Source organism: Camarhynchus parvulus, chromosome 2 (genome assembly GCF_901933205.1).
Source record: "Camarhynchus parvulus chromosome 2, STF_HiC, whole genome shotgun sequence".
Classification (NCBI taxonomy): Eukaryota; Metazoa; Chordata; class Aves; order Passeriformes; family Thraupidae; genus Camarhynchus; species Camarhynchus parvulus.
In genome coordinates this window covers 77,501,682-77,520,395 of record NC_044572.1, presented here as the reverse complement: position 1 = coordinate 77,520,395, position 18,714 = coordinate 77,501,682, and the positions used below count along the sequence as shown (strand labels likewise).

The 18,714-nt window shown below is 43.3% G+C and overlaps 1 protein-coding gene across 1 annotated transcript; it reads right to left on the bottom strand.

The window, feature by feature from the left end:
- Nucleotides 1–9,405: 9,405 nt before the first annotated feature.
- On the bottom strand, nucleotides 9,406–18,113 carry ZNF622 (zinc finger protein 622). The gene is made up of 8 exons (XM_030971325.1): nucleotides 18,052–18,113; nucleotides 17,552–17,749; nucleotides 14,828–15,436; nucleotides 13,143–13,400; nucleotides 12,289–12,451; nucleotides 11,373–11,485; nucleotides 10,380–10,523; nucleotides 9,406–9,810 (listed from the first exon to the last, which is right to left on the bottom strand). The coding sequence occupies exons 3-8, from the start codon at nucleotides 15,432–15,434 to the stop codon at nucleotides 9,683–9,685; spliced, it is 1,413 nt and encodes a 470-aa protein (XP_030827185.1). The 5' UTR covers nucleotides 15,435–15,436; nucleotides 17,552–17,749; nucleotides 18,052–18,113; the 3' UTR covers nucleotides 9,406–9,682.
- Between the last annotated feature and the right edge of the window lie 601 nt (nucleotides 18,114–18,714).

Below are 18,714 nucleotides of genomic sequence, written 5' to 3'. Positions count from 1 at the left end.
AGGCTCCACTGGACTCTCAATGCACATGCCAGGTGGGAAGCAGAGGTGGCATCTCCTATGCAAGCCCCTTAATTCCACAGGATGCATCAGGTTTTTCCCAGGGCTATAGGAGACAGTATTTCCCCTCTCAGGCAGACACTGCAGTGCAACGGGCTGTGATGAATCTGGATTGTGGTGAAAGCTGTCAAGGTACAGTACTGGAGCCTTACACTCCCAGTAGCTGGAGCCAGTTGCTTCCAGTCAACTGGCTGAGGTTCACATTGTGGTGGTTTCTTTCTGGAGGCAACTTCTCCCTGCATGAGAAATAGTTTTGCTTTTTAATGGATGTACTACAGCAACTGTATCACGGGAAGTAATTGCCTGCCCTGTCCTCTTGTGGCTAGCGTGGGCTACATTTGACTCCAAGGCAATTTGTTCTTGCTATTGAATGTGGACAACAGTTTGCATTTCCGATCAGGCTGGTGTACTATCTCTAAACTTCTACACTTCTGGTGAAGACTGTAACAAACTTCTGGTGCAAGACAGCAAGTTCCGTCTCCAAAGACAGAAGAAACCACATCCAATGGTTTGTCCTGTTTGATTCTGAATCTGCTGGGTCCTTGCAAAGATGAGTGTTTTCCACAAGTGACTGGATAGGAGACATTGCTGGAAGGAAGCTCAGAGATCACTGCCCAGGGGGCTGGCCCGATGACTGAATCAGCAGCATTTCTCTGTATTTTAGTCTCAAAATTCAGGACAAGCAGACATCAGACAGCAGGAAGAGGAAAGCAATGAGGTTAACACATTCCACGTTAGCCAAAGAAACTGAACAACTAAAATCATATTTGTAAATAATGCAAATTATGTTATACCAAAACATCAGCTGGAATCAGAGCCCTTACAAAAAGCTAAGTTTTGTGGGAGAACATTCCCAATGTTGTGTGGCTCTCCATAGAAGAGACCTTGGTGCCTACTGCAAGATTTCCTTTTCCTTCTGTCTGAATACACTTATCTCTTTCTTGCTGTAACCTTGATCTGTATTTTTACTTCGTATAGGGCACATCACAGAGAAAGATGAACAGATGTGTAGGAATCCTGAGGCATTTTGCAATATCATCACCTTGGCCAAGGAGGAAGACAGTCTTTCAAAACCTGCTGGGTACTCATTTATAAATTGATGCTGTTGCATTAATGAAGGAATTCCAGTTTAGTCTTCAATGGCTCCAAAAAATCATAAATTGCAGCACAGTACAGAGGAAAGAGCAAAAGCTCTGTGTACATGACTAAAAATAAAATGAGAGGCAAAAAGGTTAAAATGGGACTAAATCAAATAAATTACATCTACCTGAGAACCAGTCACCTATTCCATATCTGGAAAATGCTGAAATAGCTATATTTCATATTTTTCTGATGCATTTGGCTAGTTTATAAGAACAGCTCACCTACTTCTTCAATGTACTTTTAAAACATTAAGTAACTACTCTGCAAATACTATCCTCTAAAAGTCCATTGAGATTCCTTTATTGCAGGCTGCAAACTTTTACACATTCAGTATGCAGAGGTCTTGGACTGCATAAACCCTTTTCCCCTTATCATACTGCTTTATTGTTTTCCTCCAAACCCTTTAGGCTGTGCTGCAGATTTCATTTTTTGCTCTGATAACCTTGAGAGTTGCTGGTAGGTGACTAATGAATTAAAACAGGGAAGCTCAAGGTGCATATATTCAGAATTGTCAAGAGTTTGCCTCTGAGATAATATCTAATAGGAATGCATGCCTTGGTCACACAAGAAGAACCCACAAGCACTTGAGATATAACTGGTACACAGTAAAACCCTGAGAAGTAAAGATTTATTAAAGGTGTAAGGTCTCAGCAGGAACGGAATGCTAAGGAGGGAAGAAAGCCCATAAACTGCTCTCATAATGATTTTACACAAAAACACTGAGAGGGATCTGATTAAATACATCAAGACAACCAGTTATGACTTTTTTTGTGTGTGAAGGTTTGAAAGGCCCACGGTAAAACTGCTCATACTGACCATGTGGGCAGATGGGGCACAGTTTACCTGGATGCTCCTTATATATGACTTAATGAATGCCTCTGTATGACCTTCAGCCCTAGGCACAGCTTCTTCTTGCACTTGCCACTGAACATCAAACAATCCCCTAGCCAGTCAGAAGGGGATTATTTCCCCACAACCAGTGAGCTAGTAAAATATTACACAGAATAACAGAGGATTTATTTATTTATTCTCTCTGCTTGATTGATTTGCTGCTAATATGTGCTGCTGTCACAGATATAAATATAAATGGGCTTGGAAGTTCAGGAGCCTTCATACTGGAATGCCTTGCTTAGGTCAGCATGGGAGCTGTGATCTGCTCCTGTTGACACAAACTGCATGAGGAATAAAATGTAAAATGTTATTTTGCTATCAGAGTTCCTTTGGTTGTTTGCTAGAATTACCAATGGCTTCTTTTGCTTTACTCAGAGCACGAATTCCTAATTGAGGGCTGGTGTCAAGGAACAAAGCACGGATTTGGGGCTACTCTACTGAGCCCTGTGAGCTCCTAGCCAGCTTGAGATGACTCAGGAACAAGAAGAACAGCAGCAAAACAAGGACACAGTGCAAGGGTATCTAGCCATGGGAAGAACAGGTGGATTTCCAAATGATTCAACGCTTCGTGACCTTCTGAGTCTAGGACATCTCACAGTTGGGACATGATAAATATTCAAGGTGGGCTGACTCCAGTTTCTGGCACTGGTTCTTCACCCTGAGTAACTTCAGAGAGCACGTACAGCTTTGGCTGTAATCCTGCCCAAAGTACCTCAGCTATTCTTAATGGCTGTGCTGGGATTGCTTCTTGGAGCCATGCCACAGTACAGAAAAAATGGATGATTCATGAGGCCAAAAGACCAAGTCATTTAATATAAAACTTCAAAGGCATCTGGCTGATTTCTATATTTAGCTGCTTAGTAATGAGAATTTGAACAGCTGGCCTATTAATTAAGAAGAGGGCACCCTCCTGCAAGCACTTAAACCTTTAAGTCAGTCCTGGTCAGCTATCTGAAAAGCATCTGCCCTCAGGAGAGGACTCTCTGCTTCAGATTACAACTCAAGACAAGGGGGAAGGCAAGATGTTGCATTAGATCCTGCTGATTAATTCTTGATAGCTCCTTGCTAGAGAACTGTGTGGGCACAGCAGAGCCACCTAATCCTCTCTGTGCTCTGTAAATGGCTATGAAACTGTGCCATGATTGTACTGCTCCTCCCCTATTATATAAAAGGCCATTTTTCCATCAGGAACTGTGTTGCAGGAAGAACCACGATGGCTTTAGGTGGAAAAGAGTCAAGGACAAACCTGAGCACAATGTGTTCTCTCGTGCAGCTATGTTAGGCATAGCTGAGTTCAACAGACAGGGAAGGAAACCAAGACAGACTCTGTGATGAATTATGGGGCTTCTACTGACACCTGTTGGCAAAACTCTCAAATATCCAAGGGTGATGGACACAGCTCCACACCTCACAGGTCACTCTTCCCTTCTCTGTGGGACAATGAACCTTCCACTTGCAGGAAAGCAGAGGCAACTGCCACATCCTGTACTGAAGATGAAAAAAGACAATGACATTTACAAGTCATTTACTTGGATGTGGGATCAATTATTAGAGCAAGAGTAAGTCTGGGTTTATTGTTGGTCTATGGCCATTTTAAGGTAATGTCAGTTGGTAATGCTTAGCACTTAGTGGGAAAAATCCCTTGAAACGTTCTTCATTTTGAAATGCCGTATTTTGAAAGCCTGCACAGTATAGTTTAGTTAAAATATGGCAACTTGAATGGCAGGATCTACTGAAACACTGTGATTGCAAGGAATTAAGTAAACTAGGTATGACTGCTCCTATGAAAGATGTCAGAAAATATCTGGATTTGGAAAACTTCAGTGAATATTTTATCAAGATTTTCAGTGCTTGTATCATGAACAAACACACAGCTGCCCTTCCTGTTAAGGCATTAGTGTTAGTGCAGCAGAACAGGGAAAGACCAAATGCAGATCTTGTCAAGGAAAGCCAGGCTGCTTTCATGTCTGTAAAGTGAAGAAATTTAAGGGTGGAAAGCTACCCAAGCCAGAAAAAGAGAAGCCAACGTATCTGTAGATGACTGTATAAACCTTGCAAACCATTAACAGGCCTTGGCAGGGGTAGGAAATGTGAAATTGTTTTTGCATGGGGGGATTTGGTTGAGGTGGAGCAATGCAAGGCAAATTGGCCCTGAGGTTTACAAGCATGCCCTCTTTTCTAGCTTAAAAGAAACACAAATAACAGAGGAACCTGAGGCAGAGACAGCGCACTCCAGCTGCAGCTGGTGTTGAGGGCTGCACCTCCATGTGCTGCAGGGCCTGATGTGAGAGTGCTGCAGAGGCCAAAAGCTCTGGAGCACGGCACCCCATGTGACACAGGGAGAATGCTCAGGAAGATTTCTTCCACCTCAGCTTGCTGGAAAATATCACCAGAGCTGGGTAACAAGTTATCCTGCTGCACTGCTCTTACACATCTAAAGTCTTTGGTTTACCCATTTGTTGCAGAAATGCAACTTCTGTTGGTCTTGTGACTATTTACTGAGCCACTCAGTTTTGTAAACTTCTCTCTGGGTCTTCTTGGCATGCTTTAAATATTAAAGTTCTCATTGAGCTGGCAGCTTAAACAATAAAGTGTTCCAAGGAGAAGTGTATCTTGCTACAAATTTCATTTTGTAAAACATCAGGTTATTCTTTGTGGCCTCTTGAGCTCATACAAAATGTAAATATTTTCCTTTTCCCCTTCTGTAATCAATAGCATTAGCTGCTGCTAAGGCTGTTATTTGGCTTATTGATTGCCAGCCATTCCTACCCAGACCTGTTTCCTGAAGATCCTTCAGGAAAGGAATATTAATATTAAGATATGAGGTTACCTGATGTGAACATGCAGTTCCTCTGAGTCCTGGTACACATTCCCTTTTGCCTGTTAACATGATGCAGGAGGAGCAAGCCTGTTACTTCCACATGAAAAGTTATGGAATTTATCACTGTAAATTGCTGGCAAATATTGAATATATAAATACAGTAAAGTAAAAAACAAGTAAGATTCCAAGACAACAAATATTAGGAATAACAGAAAATATGTCTCAATGTTAAACAGCTCTTTTCCCTGCATCAGAGTACTGTATGAAGACATACATGCTTGGTAAGGTCATTATTAAAAAACCTGCTTACAGATCGCTTTTTGCTTTTGGGAAGAGTCATCTAACTTTACACTGGGAAGCACTTTCAGAGTGATTCTGATTCCCTTCCTGGCCCAGCTAGAATTTATCACTCTGCCTATTAGTCTTGTACACTAGATGTGCAGAAATCCCTAACACAAAACCAGTTACAGGTGTCCTGTCACCACTTCTACAGCCCCTGAAATGCCTGGCTGCTGCACCTTACACAGTTTGGAATGCAGTGGGAGACAACAGAAATTTCCTTTGGATCAGAAGTGCCTTTAGATGGTCATTTTAAATATCCAGGCTCTGCCAGCTGCTGAGGATTTGATGATAATCTGGTGACTGCTATTCTGCAACTGCAGCATGGTAGACTGTTGGATTAAAGCAATTAAGCATTAAGACTCAAGGAGTTAAAGATGTATTTTTAATTTTCAGTCGGATGTGTCCTAAACCTTATTTATAACTTTCCATCCATTGTGGTCATGATAGTATAAACCCCCTTGAGTTCCTGCAGTGCAGTGTCCCACCAGCAGCACTGTGCTGTTAGTATGCAGGAGGATGACCGAAGCCCATTAGCACAAGTGCCTCAGTTTTAGTAGATCAAAGCAACTCTTAAGAGCTGCAGTGGAGAATCTCCGTGAGATGCCCCCCCAGCATCAGCTGTCAGCTGGGTAACAGTCCAACACCTTTACATGTCAGGCCCTTTGCACTGAAGAAACCAATCAGGGATTAGTAGTGAGTAGTGGACTCTTAAAGGGGCTGCTTACTTTAAATACTTGCTGATTTGCAGCTTCAGCATAATTAGATGTGAATTTGTGCTACATTTCTGAGTCCCGTGTGCCTCTGCCACACTACATCCATATGCTTCTCTCTCATTCTTAGCTCCCTCCTTCCAGATGACAGGTACATGCTTTTCCCTCTAGTAGCATTTGGTTGTTTTTAGGTAACTAAAGTGTACAAAACAGAAGAACTACTTCCAAAAGGAGATGTCAAATGTACAGATGTACTCCACCAGCTTCACCAGTTCCTTCATTCTGCTGCTTCATTCTGCAGTCAGATGCAGCACTGGGATCACTTCAATATCCAGCTGTTAATGGAGGGACAGGCAGGAAGAACCCCATCCTTGTCCAAAATGAACTACCTTTGCTATGCTTCTTACCAAGCCTTTCCTACAATGAATGCACCACTTGAGATGGGGTTATCTGCTCTGGGAACAGCGTGCACACTGAATTACACTCATGCCAGGAAATTCTTGCTCCAGAGTACCCAATGTACTCTGACACAGTCTCAAATCTACTGATCATAGGAGCCAGAAAATGCAAGGTTAGAGCAGGGGAGCACAAGTGCAAGGCTGGATCATAGCTAGAAACACAGCTCCCTGATAGGAACAAATGTAATCTGGACTTCTCTTAGGAAACAAAAAATTGCCCTCAGCTATCCTTTGTACAGGGAGCTAAAAGACTAAACACTAAGAAGTTTGTTTAATAAAAACACTATCAAATACTTTGACATAGCTGGAATTATCTACAAGTTGCGCAGACTGTAGCATAGTTGCTGACAATCCCCATGTACTTGCTCCAGCCATCCTGTGCCAGCAATGCTCTCCCAGGACCTACATAAAGATATTAATAGCAATTCATCTCACAGAAGCCTGGTAGTGGTCTCACCCCACGTCTGCACTGCATGAATGCACTCTTACTCAGCTTTATTTATTTTCATAGTAAACACAATTCCCGGAAAAGCTTTCCTACGCCCTCTGCTGGTTTTCCAAGAGAGCCATTTTCACCCGAGTATTACAACTCTTCCTGTAAAATACCAGTAGGTTCCCATACCTCTCTTCCATTTTCTTCTGACTAAACTTCAGTAAGATGTATAGGACAGACTCATAGGTGTAAATTATACCAATTACTTCCTCCTGCTTCCTTGTGACCTACAAAATGACCACCAATTTTCATAATTACTTACCAGCATTTTTCCTGAACTAGACTGTTCAGGAAATTCAGGCAATCCCCATCTCCTCATAAACAGCAGGCTTCCTTGAGCAAGCCAGCACAGAGAACAGGAGCTGCCTTTGGTTCCCTTTCACGATGAGGAGAGTGGCAAACTCCATGCACCTTCAGCCTGAACGTTATGGCCGCAAAGTAATTTGTCAGTGGATCAATTATCTCCTTGTATTTCTTCCTTCACTGCCAAGCCTCCTTAAACACTTAACCACTAAGATAGAAGCAACTGTACTAGGTTATTCCCTAAACTCTTCCAGAATAATTCTTTACTCTTTAATGTAAGTTTTGTATGTTCCATGAATGTTTACCAAAAGCTCAAGGCTGCATACTGCTCTGATTCTCACTGGTGACTTATTCTGGTATTCAAAGCCAGTTCTGCATGTTTCAATACTCAGGTTAGTAAGTCTTAACCCTTCTACTTCTGTATTTTTGTGTATTTATCTATAAAGACAACCTAACTTACCCATAAATGTAAGACCCTTTGATAGTAATTCTCCAAAGAAAAAGACACGACCAGCTCCCAATTGCCAGATGGTGAGACTTGTCAAATATAAGCAGGGTATATCCTCAGTACCAGAAATCCATACCATAATCACAGGCTGGGCCAGGTCATGACTGTAATAAGGGATATGGTGTATGAAGAGTCACATAGCTGAGACCAGATGTCTTACCTCTGACTTTGGGAGTGAATAACCCAGAGTGAAACCTCTGCAGATCCAGCTAGGGATATACAATGGCAGTAACTCTATCTTGTCAGGAAAAAGGAGGTACTCAATAATCAATCCAACTTTAGTTTAAGGTTTTGGATGTGAACACAGCCTTTCTCAAAAATTCTCTCTGCTTCAGTTTTCCTTTTACTCTAATCTAATCCTTTCTAAATGTATTAGCCAGTTTACTCACTAAATGTTGTGCAAACCTGTAGCCTCCATTACTGCTCAAGCTCTTTGTTCTCAGTAAATGCAGGAACAGCAAAAAGAAAAACTTCCAAGGCAGTAGAACTTTCACTAAAGAAACAAAAAACCACTAATGAGCAAAACATCACAGACAAATCCACAAAAGCAAAACCCCCACACAGCATGCGCCTCCACTATGAAATTATCACTTTCCTATGAGTCCCATAAATACACTGGTCTCTCAGAAGTGCTGACACGATGATGGAGCTGCTTCTTCCGAACTTATCTCTTAGGGAGACTAGGGAACTACTTTAAGTCAAAATACAGAGTTAACAGACAAATCTCTCTCTGCTATTCTCAGTGATATCACGCACACCCCACTCACAAGAAAGAAAACTTTTATCAAAACCACACAGTGAAAGCCACTCCTTGGGAATCCAGAGCAATCCTAAATGCAGAAGTGAAACCTGGCTGTAGCCAGCTGCCTTCCCAATGAACTGACAGGCAAGGAAACAGCCATGTTCCTGTGGCACATGCTCAGGGTCCCGCACACTACAGCTCGGGGCATCAGGAGCCAGCCCATGACTTTGAAGGTGCCTGCCTCCTCAAAGGAAGGTCAGAACTGGTAAAGTCATGGAAACATTTAACATCTCCGCCAGCAGGACCAACACAGCACTGCTGCCTCAGCTCTAACACACAGGTTTTCTCTGCATCAGCCTGCAACACTTCACCTGCTTAATGGGAGAGCCTACCTGTTCCACCCAATACATGTCTTGGGTCATGATGATAACCAAACACCATACTGAGCGGGAACAACAAACACTGTCCCCCACAGTATCTTCAGAGTTTCAAAGCAGGAAATGCAAAATTTTGATTGACATTTATCTAAATGTTAGGATAATTTTGAGCAGTTTTCAAGAAATGAAAATTCATTACATTCAATGTAAAACAACTACGCTGCAGATTATTAATCCAGCCCTGAGCTGGTGCATTAGGCAGGTACAGTCAGCTTCTGAGGACAGTATTACTCCCGGAGTTATGTTTTCCATCGTTGCATTTCTTCAAACAATTATTACTTAACTTTCCAAGAAAATCTGTCCTCAAATTTTCACCTCAATAGTGCCAGCTAGAACTCCAAAATGCCCAGCTAGTATGTCTGGCACAACAACCGAAAGCATTCAATACACTCCACCTTAAGCATTTAGATCTAGGATCTCTCCTCTTGGCTTCAACCAGTTAGTAGAAGCTGAAGATATTCAGACAAATGACAATGTCAACTGCCCCCGAGAAATGGGCTGCACAAAGAAGGGCAGCAAGACTATGCATGTACCCTCAGTCATAGCCATGACTACTCTGCCACATGTTCCACTGAAGATATTTTATTTATAAGTTAGGCCCACCATTATTTCAGAAGAGACAAGTTCTCTGCCGTTCTTCTTTTTACAGAGGAAGACACACCAGCAAACACATCAGCATTTGATAGGTACCGAGTCCATTTTAATAGGAGAATCCACAACCCAGAAATCATTAAATCCCCCTTCCCATAACCAGCTGTAGGCAGTTCTCTTTGGAACTCAGAATCTGACTTGCATCCGGAAATGCATCTGCTTTGTAGCATTGTTACTCATTCCTGTCTTGAGCATCCATTTTGCCTTCATCCTCTGCAGGTACTGCATGTCACGCCGCTGAGCAGAGATGGCCCCTGCAGGGAGAGAGAAGGAAGAGAGATGCATCAATGTCTGCCACCTTACAACTTGTATGCAAACCAGCTGACCTGCCCACATACTTCAGCAGTTACCTACAGGTTTTCCTGCCCATTCTTTCCGCTTATCTCTAGAGAAAGCCCAGTTCCCTCTACAAATACCCATGACTGCGATTAAGGCAAAAGGTTGTTTTGCATTCCAAATGTGATTCTTGTATTTCAAAAGTGAATATAGACCACAACTCTGTTCCCAAACGGGAGAAGCATTCTGTCAAAGCACGACTTATATTATTAAATAGCAAGAGTAGTGACTTGGACAGGCAGAAACCAAGAAATCTCAGAAGTCACCAAGCATCACAAAGAATGGAATGAAAAGCTTGCACAGAAGCTGCAATGGATTTTAGAAACAAACTTCCTATATCTGCTTGGATGTCAGGAATTAAAATGAACCAAGTGGAAGACAAACTACTGCATAAACCCCACGTGTAAAGCAAAGTCGACCTCTGGAACTGTGGAGTGATGCCATTCCAGAGCTTCCTCCTCTGCAAAGCCCTCCCACTGTCACTCACCTGCCTGCCCTGTCCAGCCCAAGGCTCGGTACTGCTGCAGCACCCGGCCCACGGCTTTCTTGTTCTTCGCAACGGCCACGTCTCTTGTCACACCAAAGCGCTGCTTGTAGTACCTCATCAAGGAACGGTGACCCACCCTGGCACCTGCTCACAGGAGGGGACAGCTTATTGTCCATCATGAAACAGCTTCTGAAATGGAGTACTCAAGCACATTGTGAGAACTATGGAAAACCCCTCTGCTGAGAAATGTTATTAAAGGGTCCAGAACCTTAAAAATTTTAGGATTATTAGGGAACTCAATGTAATTACTGTAAGAGCTGCTTGAAGAAAAAACACATAATGTACTGCTATTCAAGAGGGCCTTAGCTCAGATAATAAACACACAGTTATCAGAAAAGAAAATCTTAATTAGTGGAATGAGCAGAGAGGCAATGCTGTTTCAAGTAAATAGTGAAGCCACTTGCTGACATTCAGGACAACTTGTGTAACTGAAGAGTTGGCAGCACTTTTCAGAATGAAAGGGCTGGGGTCCCCTCATACAAAACCAGCAAAAAAAAAAAGAAATGAGAGTGCTAAATGCTGAACTAGAGAAAGGCTATTTAATAATTAAATTTACTGGACTAGTTTACTGAATTAAGTTTACTGAATTAAGCTGGCTCTCTACAAAAAACTCCTGTTATAGCCTCTCCAAGCTGCACTCAAACAAATATGGAAACTCTTGTTGGAGTAAACCATGAGAGTCACATGATAATGAAGACGTAAAATGGGCAAAGCAACCCACTGTCCCAGTCCAATATCCATCAGTGCTGAAGAAGCTGAACCACTTGGCAATGGAAATAATGGAAGGTGAGGACATAACTCCAAAGACACCTAAATGCTAAACTACCTTCTCCCTTCCCAGAGGAAAACACAATAGTGGCCTGTGCTGCAGGTACTGGAGGCAGATATGGCAAGTGCAGAGAAAGTAAGCTGTGACACAAACCCTGTGCCCACCTGATGGAAGGATCAGCTCCATGGTGTCATCATCATAATCCAACTCTTTCTCTGCCGAGTGCTTTCCAAGACCCTCCACATCTTTCCCATCCTCGTGATCAGGATAACTGCTCCTGTGGAAGAGCAGCAATACATGGTTTAAACATGGTGAGCAGCCACAACTATCCAGACCCACTCTACAAAAGAACCAGGATGCAAGCTACAGCAAGGCATGAACATTGTCATGTTTCACCTGCCTTGGTCTGAGAGTTCCTAACAGCAGACCTTGGTCCTGAACAAAGCCTGAAGACAAGGAACCCTTTTCCTCAACCTTGTTCTGCAGCTCAGAACAGTTCTGCTGCTGCACACCTAACAGCGACTTATGGTGAAAAGCATCACAGTGCAGGTCACCAGCTCTACACAGCTGCTGAACAAGTGCTCCCAGAAGCTCCACCTATCACCACAATATGAGGTATTTCTGACCAAAATGAACACAGCTTAGGATTAGTTGCAGGAAGTTCAACAAGAGGCCTCTAAATCACAGCAGTCCTGTTCAACTCCAGCTACACAATGAAACTTATGTAAGAAACCCACAGTAGATCTTAAGTCCACAATCTGTTTAAAAGGTAGTGGGAAAGACAGTTACAACTTTTGTGGCCTTTGCTGGTGCACTGAAATCTCAATTCAGTAACAGCAAACATACAAAACAGAATTCAAAATGTACTTTGATGTAGGACTGGTAATTATGGTCACAGAAGAAGACAACCAATCTTGTTGTTACCATTACCTAAAAGAGTCGGGAACCAACAATGCAAAATAAGTATTGGAACCTCAAACACCATTAAATTTTAAGAGTTAATAATAGTCTCTAATGTAATATTTAACTGTTCTTTAGTCTGTCCCCACCTGTGTCCCACTCAAAGAGAAATGACCTCACCTAAAGTCATAGAAATCTGCAAATTCCAGGGCAGCATCTCCATCTGTGAAGAGTTTGCAGTGGCTTTTATCATTCATGTGAGCCTGGACTGCTTCTGTAGAGTAGAAGGATTTCCCCTTTTCATTGCACCAGATGCAGATTTTCCCAACGCCAACTTTCTCTCCTGCAGAAAAGATTGGCACTTCTAATGGCCTGAACAAAATCTCCCTAGCCAGTAATTAACATTTCTGTGACAAAGCCTTCCCAGCTTGCAGGCAGAGAGACTTAAGAAGAGCCTCAAGCCCTTAATTTCCAGGATAGCCCTGCTGCTCCTATGCCTTGACCATATGGCCCCACCAGGGACAAATCTGGCCATTTAAAGATTTCTTATGACAAAGTATGGGTCCTTCAGCATTCTCAATAACAAATTTCACACTTCCAATACGTTTTCTATCCAATACTTCAAAATTATTTTATTCTCATAATTATTTTTAGACTTGAAGGATGATACTGTCTCACAAGCATTGTAAACCAAAGAGAGAAATACTTGTGACTCACTGGTAGGACAACACAGTTCATATGCATACTTTAGCAACAGAATTCTGTCCCAAATTTCACGTTATCTGAACCACTTTCTCAACATCAGAAAACTATGAGAGACCTGCAGGGTACATGACCATGTTTGCTCATCCAAGTTTTCTCTCATTCTCCCTGGAAAGCCTGTGGTCCTGCTCATGATCAAAATACTGACAGCACTCAGACAAAAAAAAAAAAGCGACTCAAACCAAAACATTTGGTGTCATATCCAAATGAAAATAAGCACTATCAGAATATAACTATCCTGACAAAAAGATTAAGAGAACATTCAGTCATACCAAGATACTTGATTAGTCCTCTGAGATCCACAAGGTACTCTATGTCGGGAATGAAGAAGCTGTGGATTTTTGTCATATGTGCCACATTTTTTGTGAGAGATCTTGAGTGATGCGAACAGAACAAGCAGTCTGTGACTGGTATGGCCCCAACAGCAGGAATGCTTTCAGCTTCTGCCTGCTGTTCCTCTTCTTCTTCTTCCACACTTTCCATCTCTTCGTCAGAGCCAATGTCTTCATCAGAATCCATATCTTCCCAGTCTTTTAAAGGAAGTTGAAAAAAAAGTATTTATTTTATACTTTTCCCAAGCAAAATAAGTCCCAAATAAGTTAGAAAAAGCCATCATAGAACATATTGCATTTTTTGCTCTTACAGCTAAGTGCCACACAGTCACTTCCAGGTGCAAGAATTTACCACTACCAGTAAAAGACATTTCTTTTTAAGATGCACAGCAAAGCACAAGGTCGCTCATAAAAACAACTAGCAGATCTGACACCTTCCCCCCTCCATTTTCTCAACTATTAGCACTTTACTGCTGTTTCTAGGCATTAAATTTAATTCACAACAGTGCAAGAACACAAGCATGGCTCATTGAAAACAAGACAACTCTGGTGACATCAGGAAGATAGTAATTTCCAGCAGTGAGGAAAACACACTTCTGTTCACACACTTAAAAGAACAGTTAACATTCATAAACCTACTAAGATTTCCGCAATACAATCTATAACTAACACATTAACACCAGACAGGAGCAAGCTGCCTTCTTCTTTAGCTGTTACAATGTATGTTCAATGTTTCTTCTCATGTAGAACAGATTCACTGAACTGCAACTGAAATTGCAAGAGCACAAAACTGCTGTAACAGTTGCAGTAGTGTGACACAGGGGTTTCAGAAGCTGAAATGAAGTTCTACCTCATTCATACCTGTCCCCTTACTACAGCTCAATCATCCTATTCAGCCGCTCCAATAGATGTGTCTGGAGCTGCACTGTCAACTACAGCACTGAAAGCATCCAGGTTACAAATAACTCTTTTCTGGAAATTCTGAAGCTCTGATCTTTTCAGCTGTCTGCTTTCCAGGCTGACCTCCAACACAGAGCTCTATTCATAGGAAAAGGCCACTGGGGAGGCAACTCTTAAACCCATTTTAACACAGACATCAAAATGCTGAGGTGACGTTACACAGTCAGGTTAAAGAGCAAATTTTCTCCTCTGGTCTTGGTGGGCAGAAGGAAACAAAACCAATCACAGTCCCACCTCCCTTCAACAAATCAGGAAATGAGTTGGGACAACAGCAAATGATCATAACTGGATTCCTGTTAATTCATTTTTTCAGAAGTAGTTTTAAGGTAACCTGTTATATTAGCCTTCTTTAAAGTAAACTTCCTTTGACATTTTATGTGGGAAATAGTGCTCTGTTATATAGATATACTAGTGACTATTTATACTCAATTTTTACAAGCATTAGTGTCTGTCTGTAAGTTGAACAGCTGGAAGTTCAGACACTAACACAGAGTCCTTGACTGCAAACATGGGCCAACTTTAACTCTTTTGTTAAACTGAAAATTTAATCAACAGCAAGATCTTTTGTGATGGAAAATGCTGCACTGCTACAGAAACAGGAGAAGCTTTTGCTCAAACTATAGCTCACCCCAAGCTATTTTCTGTCAGTGTGTTTACTGCCTTACCTTCCTCATTATCCCCTTCTTCCTCTGCTTGTTGCTTGGCCAGCTTCCTTGCTTGCTGTTCAAACCACTGCAGCCGTGGAGGAATTTCTGGTGGTTCTCTGCTCTGGGACAAGCCGGCGCCTTCCCTGGACACTGGAGAGCCACTTGCATTACTGGGAGGTAGAGGGGTCTTCTTTGGAGACGAAGATGGCTGGGCTCTGATGGCCTGCTGAATAGCTGTATTCATTTCATCCTTATTTACACTCTCTGGGGCCAGCCCCTTTTCCAGATTCTTCTCATTTAATATTTTCACTTTCTTGCTGACAGCTTGGACAGCTTTCTTCTCCAGCTCCAAGTGCTTCTTGGACTTCAGGTGATTCTCATAAGCATTGAAGGTGGAGAACCTCTTGCTGCACACTGTGCAGTAAGTGGCAGTGATTTTGTTCTGCTCTTCGGCTACTGCTCTCTGTGCCAGGACTCTCTCTTGGAAATTCTCAGCAGTAACAGGAGGCATGTCAGCAACTTTACGCTTCAGGTTGTACCTGTGCCAGTCGGTTTTGTAATGGGCACGCTGAATGTCACCATCCTTGAAAGCCACACGGCAAGTGATGCAAGTGTAGGTGGCCATTACTAAAAAATGGCAAAAAAATAAAGTTATGTTAAAAAAAATTAAGTAACAGACAAAAAAAGCCCCAACACCATCATCCTGAAAACCCTCTTTTAAGGCAGTGCTAGACACACAGTTCTTGCACAGAATGAAATTTATTAAACACCAGCATCAGCAATGAGTATGGTATTCATGGGCAGCAGCAAGAGAGGAAACATATAAATAAAAGATTTTGAGTTTACTCGTAGCACAACAGCAGCTGAGCATCCCAGCTCTGGATGCAGAATCTGCTGTGCCTGTTGGGACTGGGAGGCATGAGAGGGCCCCCAGTCACAGCACCAGTATTTCAAAAGCTCCACGCTTTCCACTGAAGATCAGTGACTAGAGGTTCTGAACAAGTTCATGTTCTGCCAACTGTAAAACTTTGGGGAGACCAGTGATTCCTCAGAAACAAGGGTAAAAAGGGAAAACCTGCTTACAGGCCTATTCCATATCTTCCACAGCTTTAATAAACGGCAAAGAAAGAAAAAAGTTACTGCATTTAAAAATAAAGCCTTCTTAGCTACTTTGGAGCACCGTGTGTAGTGCTGACAACACTTTACCCTGCAGAGCTGTTCATCTGGACACGCAGTCACTCATGCCTAGATCTAGCATTCTTGGTCTCCCATCATTTCCCACCATCCAGCCAACCCATGTTACTAGGGCTGGGACAGGACAACTGCACAGCAGTGACCTCCCACTCATGCTGTCCTTTTCAAATCCATACATTTCCTTCCTTCTCAGTGCTTAATGAAACTTTACTTTTCTTTTTTTTTTTTAACTAAGTTGATGGAATCTCTTGAATGCTGCAAAAGCAAAGAGAAAAAAAAAGTGTCATCTGGAGATCACAGAAAGCACCCTCATTGTTTAACTGATTTAGAAAAACTATGGTTAATCTGGAGAAAAAAAGAAATAATACATCAGGATGAGGGGGTCTGAAAGCAGGGAGAGGAAGAGCAGCCCCTCCCTGAAGCTATTAACAGTGGCAGAAGTCAAAACGCGTTATGAAATACTCATTCCCTGGAACCACTGGGATCCTTACTTATTATTGCTTATGCATTTGTGATTTGAAGGTTTCTTGACTTGGAATTGATGTGTGCCATTGTCTTGAAGTTTCTAGCATAGAAATCTACCACTATGTGGAGTTCTTGGTAAATCTGTATAGCGTTATTTCTGTTTAAATATCTGAAATTCATGTTTGCTCTGCAATTCTTATATAATTAGAACTACCAGTTTTGCTCATGATGATTATTACCTACTAGACTTGTGTAAGTAGAGGGAAAGAAGTATTTAAAAAGCAGTTGTCTCTAGTTTTGATTCAGTGCCATAACCTTCTGTTTGTCTATTGATGGCTTGTCTACTTCAGGAATTTCAGATTTTCTGAACAGCAAAGAAATGGATAGCAACTGTACAGTACTTTTCAATCCAGGGTGAACACAAATAGTCCCAAAATTGTCCTTTTGGAAACCCAAAGCCTAGTAAAGGGCTTACAAGAATGTTCCCACTGTTCAAAGTCTTGGAGCAGTATTGCTTGTGTGATAGTGACAGGGGGGATGCAGCAAATGAAGGCCATGTCATCTGAATACTGAAAGCATCTACGCAGTATAATAGAAGCTTTTCCTTTTATGTTTCAGAGAAAAACACGTTCTCCGCCCACTGAGAGATCCCCTGAGTATTCCCTGAGGCGTTCCCCTGCCACCTGCAGCACTCTCTGCCCTTCTCCCCACCCAAGCACCAACCTTTGCCATAGCACACTGACTCAGAGCCACGCTGGCTGTTAGTGACACGATGCTTGCAGGACCCTGAGGCAGAACACTCTGTTCTGGTCCATGACGGACAGACAGAAAACACACGCCACATTACCACGGGGGCATTTAAAAACACCCAGCCTCCTCCCGCTCCGCCCCACCCAAAAGAAAGCAGCTCAGAAGAAGAGGTTTGTAAGAGAAGCTAAAGCCATAACCCTTCACCTCTGACTGCTACGTGGAGACGCGTTTACAACACAAGAGAAATCCCGTGTAGTTACACAACACCTTCCCACGACCCGCCTGCATTCCCCCTCCCGTTTTAAGCCCCAGGACCGAAGCCCCGAGTCCTACCTTGTGTGGGGCTCACGAAAACCAAACCCCGGGCACTCGCAGCACAGCCGAGCCCTTCCAGACAAATCGCGATCTCCCCTGAGGCTTTAGTACAGCTGATTTTTAGCTGCCTTCAGTTGGATTTAAACTGAGCCCGTGCCCCTAATCCTGGCACAAGGCAGGCGTTTATTGCACAGACAACAAAAATTCGGGCAAAACCTAGAGATAAATAAATAAAAATAAAAAATAAACGCAAAAACCAAAAAACCCCCAAGACATAAGGCGGGGCGCAGGCGGCAGCCGGAAGCTACCAGGCCAGGCGTGGAGCAGGCCGGGATCACAGGGAGCATGTACCCCAAGGGAGCGCAGCCGGCTCGGGCGGACACGCTGCCTGCCCCCGCCCCCGCTACCCTCGCTGGCTCGGTCCGGTCCGGTCCGGTCCATCCCATCCCATCCCATCCCATCCCATCCCATCCCATCCCATCCCATCCCGTCCTGTCCCTCATTCCCGGGACACGCACCTGCGGCCGGCGGAGCTGGCGGCGCCGGGCGCGGGGCGGGGCGCGCGGGCAGGAAGCGGCCGCGCGGCGTCTGGCGGCAGCGGCCGCGCGCGCCCCTGGCGGCCGGAGGGCGCGGGGCACGGGCGGTGCCCGGAGGGACGCGGCGGCGGCGGGAGCGGCGCCTCACGGGCCGTGCCTGCTCGGGTGTGGGTGTGCTCGCCTTCGGCTGGTTGTGTTTGGTTTTGGTTTGTTTCTTTTTTTTTTTTTTTGTTTGTTTTCACGGAATCAGTTAGGTTGGGAAAGATGTCTCCGATCATCGTGTCCAACCTATGGCCAAACACCGTCGTGTCAACTAATGTCACTCTTGCGCCGAGAATGACACAGGAACAGACGGGAGGCGGTATTGTAGAAAGACCAAAAAGAAAGCTTTATTCAAGAGATCTGTGCGGTTTTTATAGTGTGATACGGTAGATTCTATTTGATTGGCTAACTAACAAAAACACCTTCCTCATATACCGTCTTTGAGAAGAACAGAAAGACGAAGTAGAAAAACACCACCTGCAGATTGTTTATACTTAACAAGTTATCACATCCTTACAACTCCCCAAAAATTCTCGCAAGCTGCTGTGAGAAACTCTTGCCGTTTCTCTCTCTCTGTCCCACGGCATCCATAAACTAGACCAG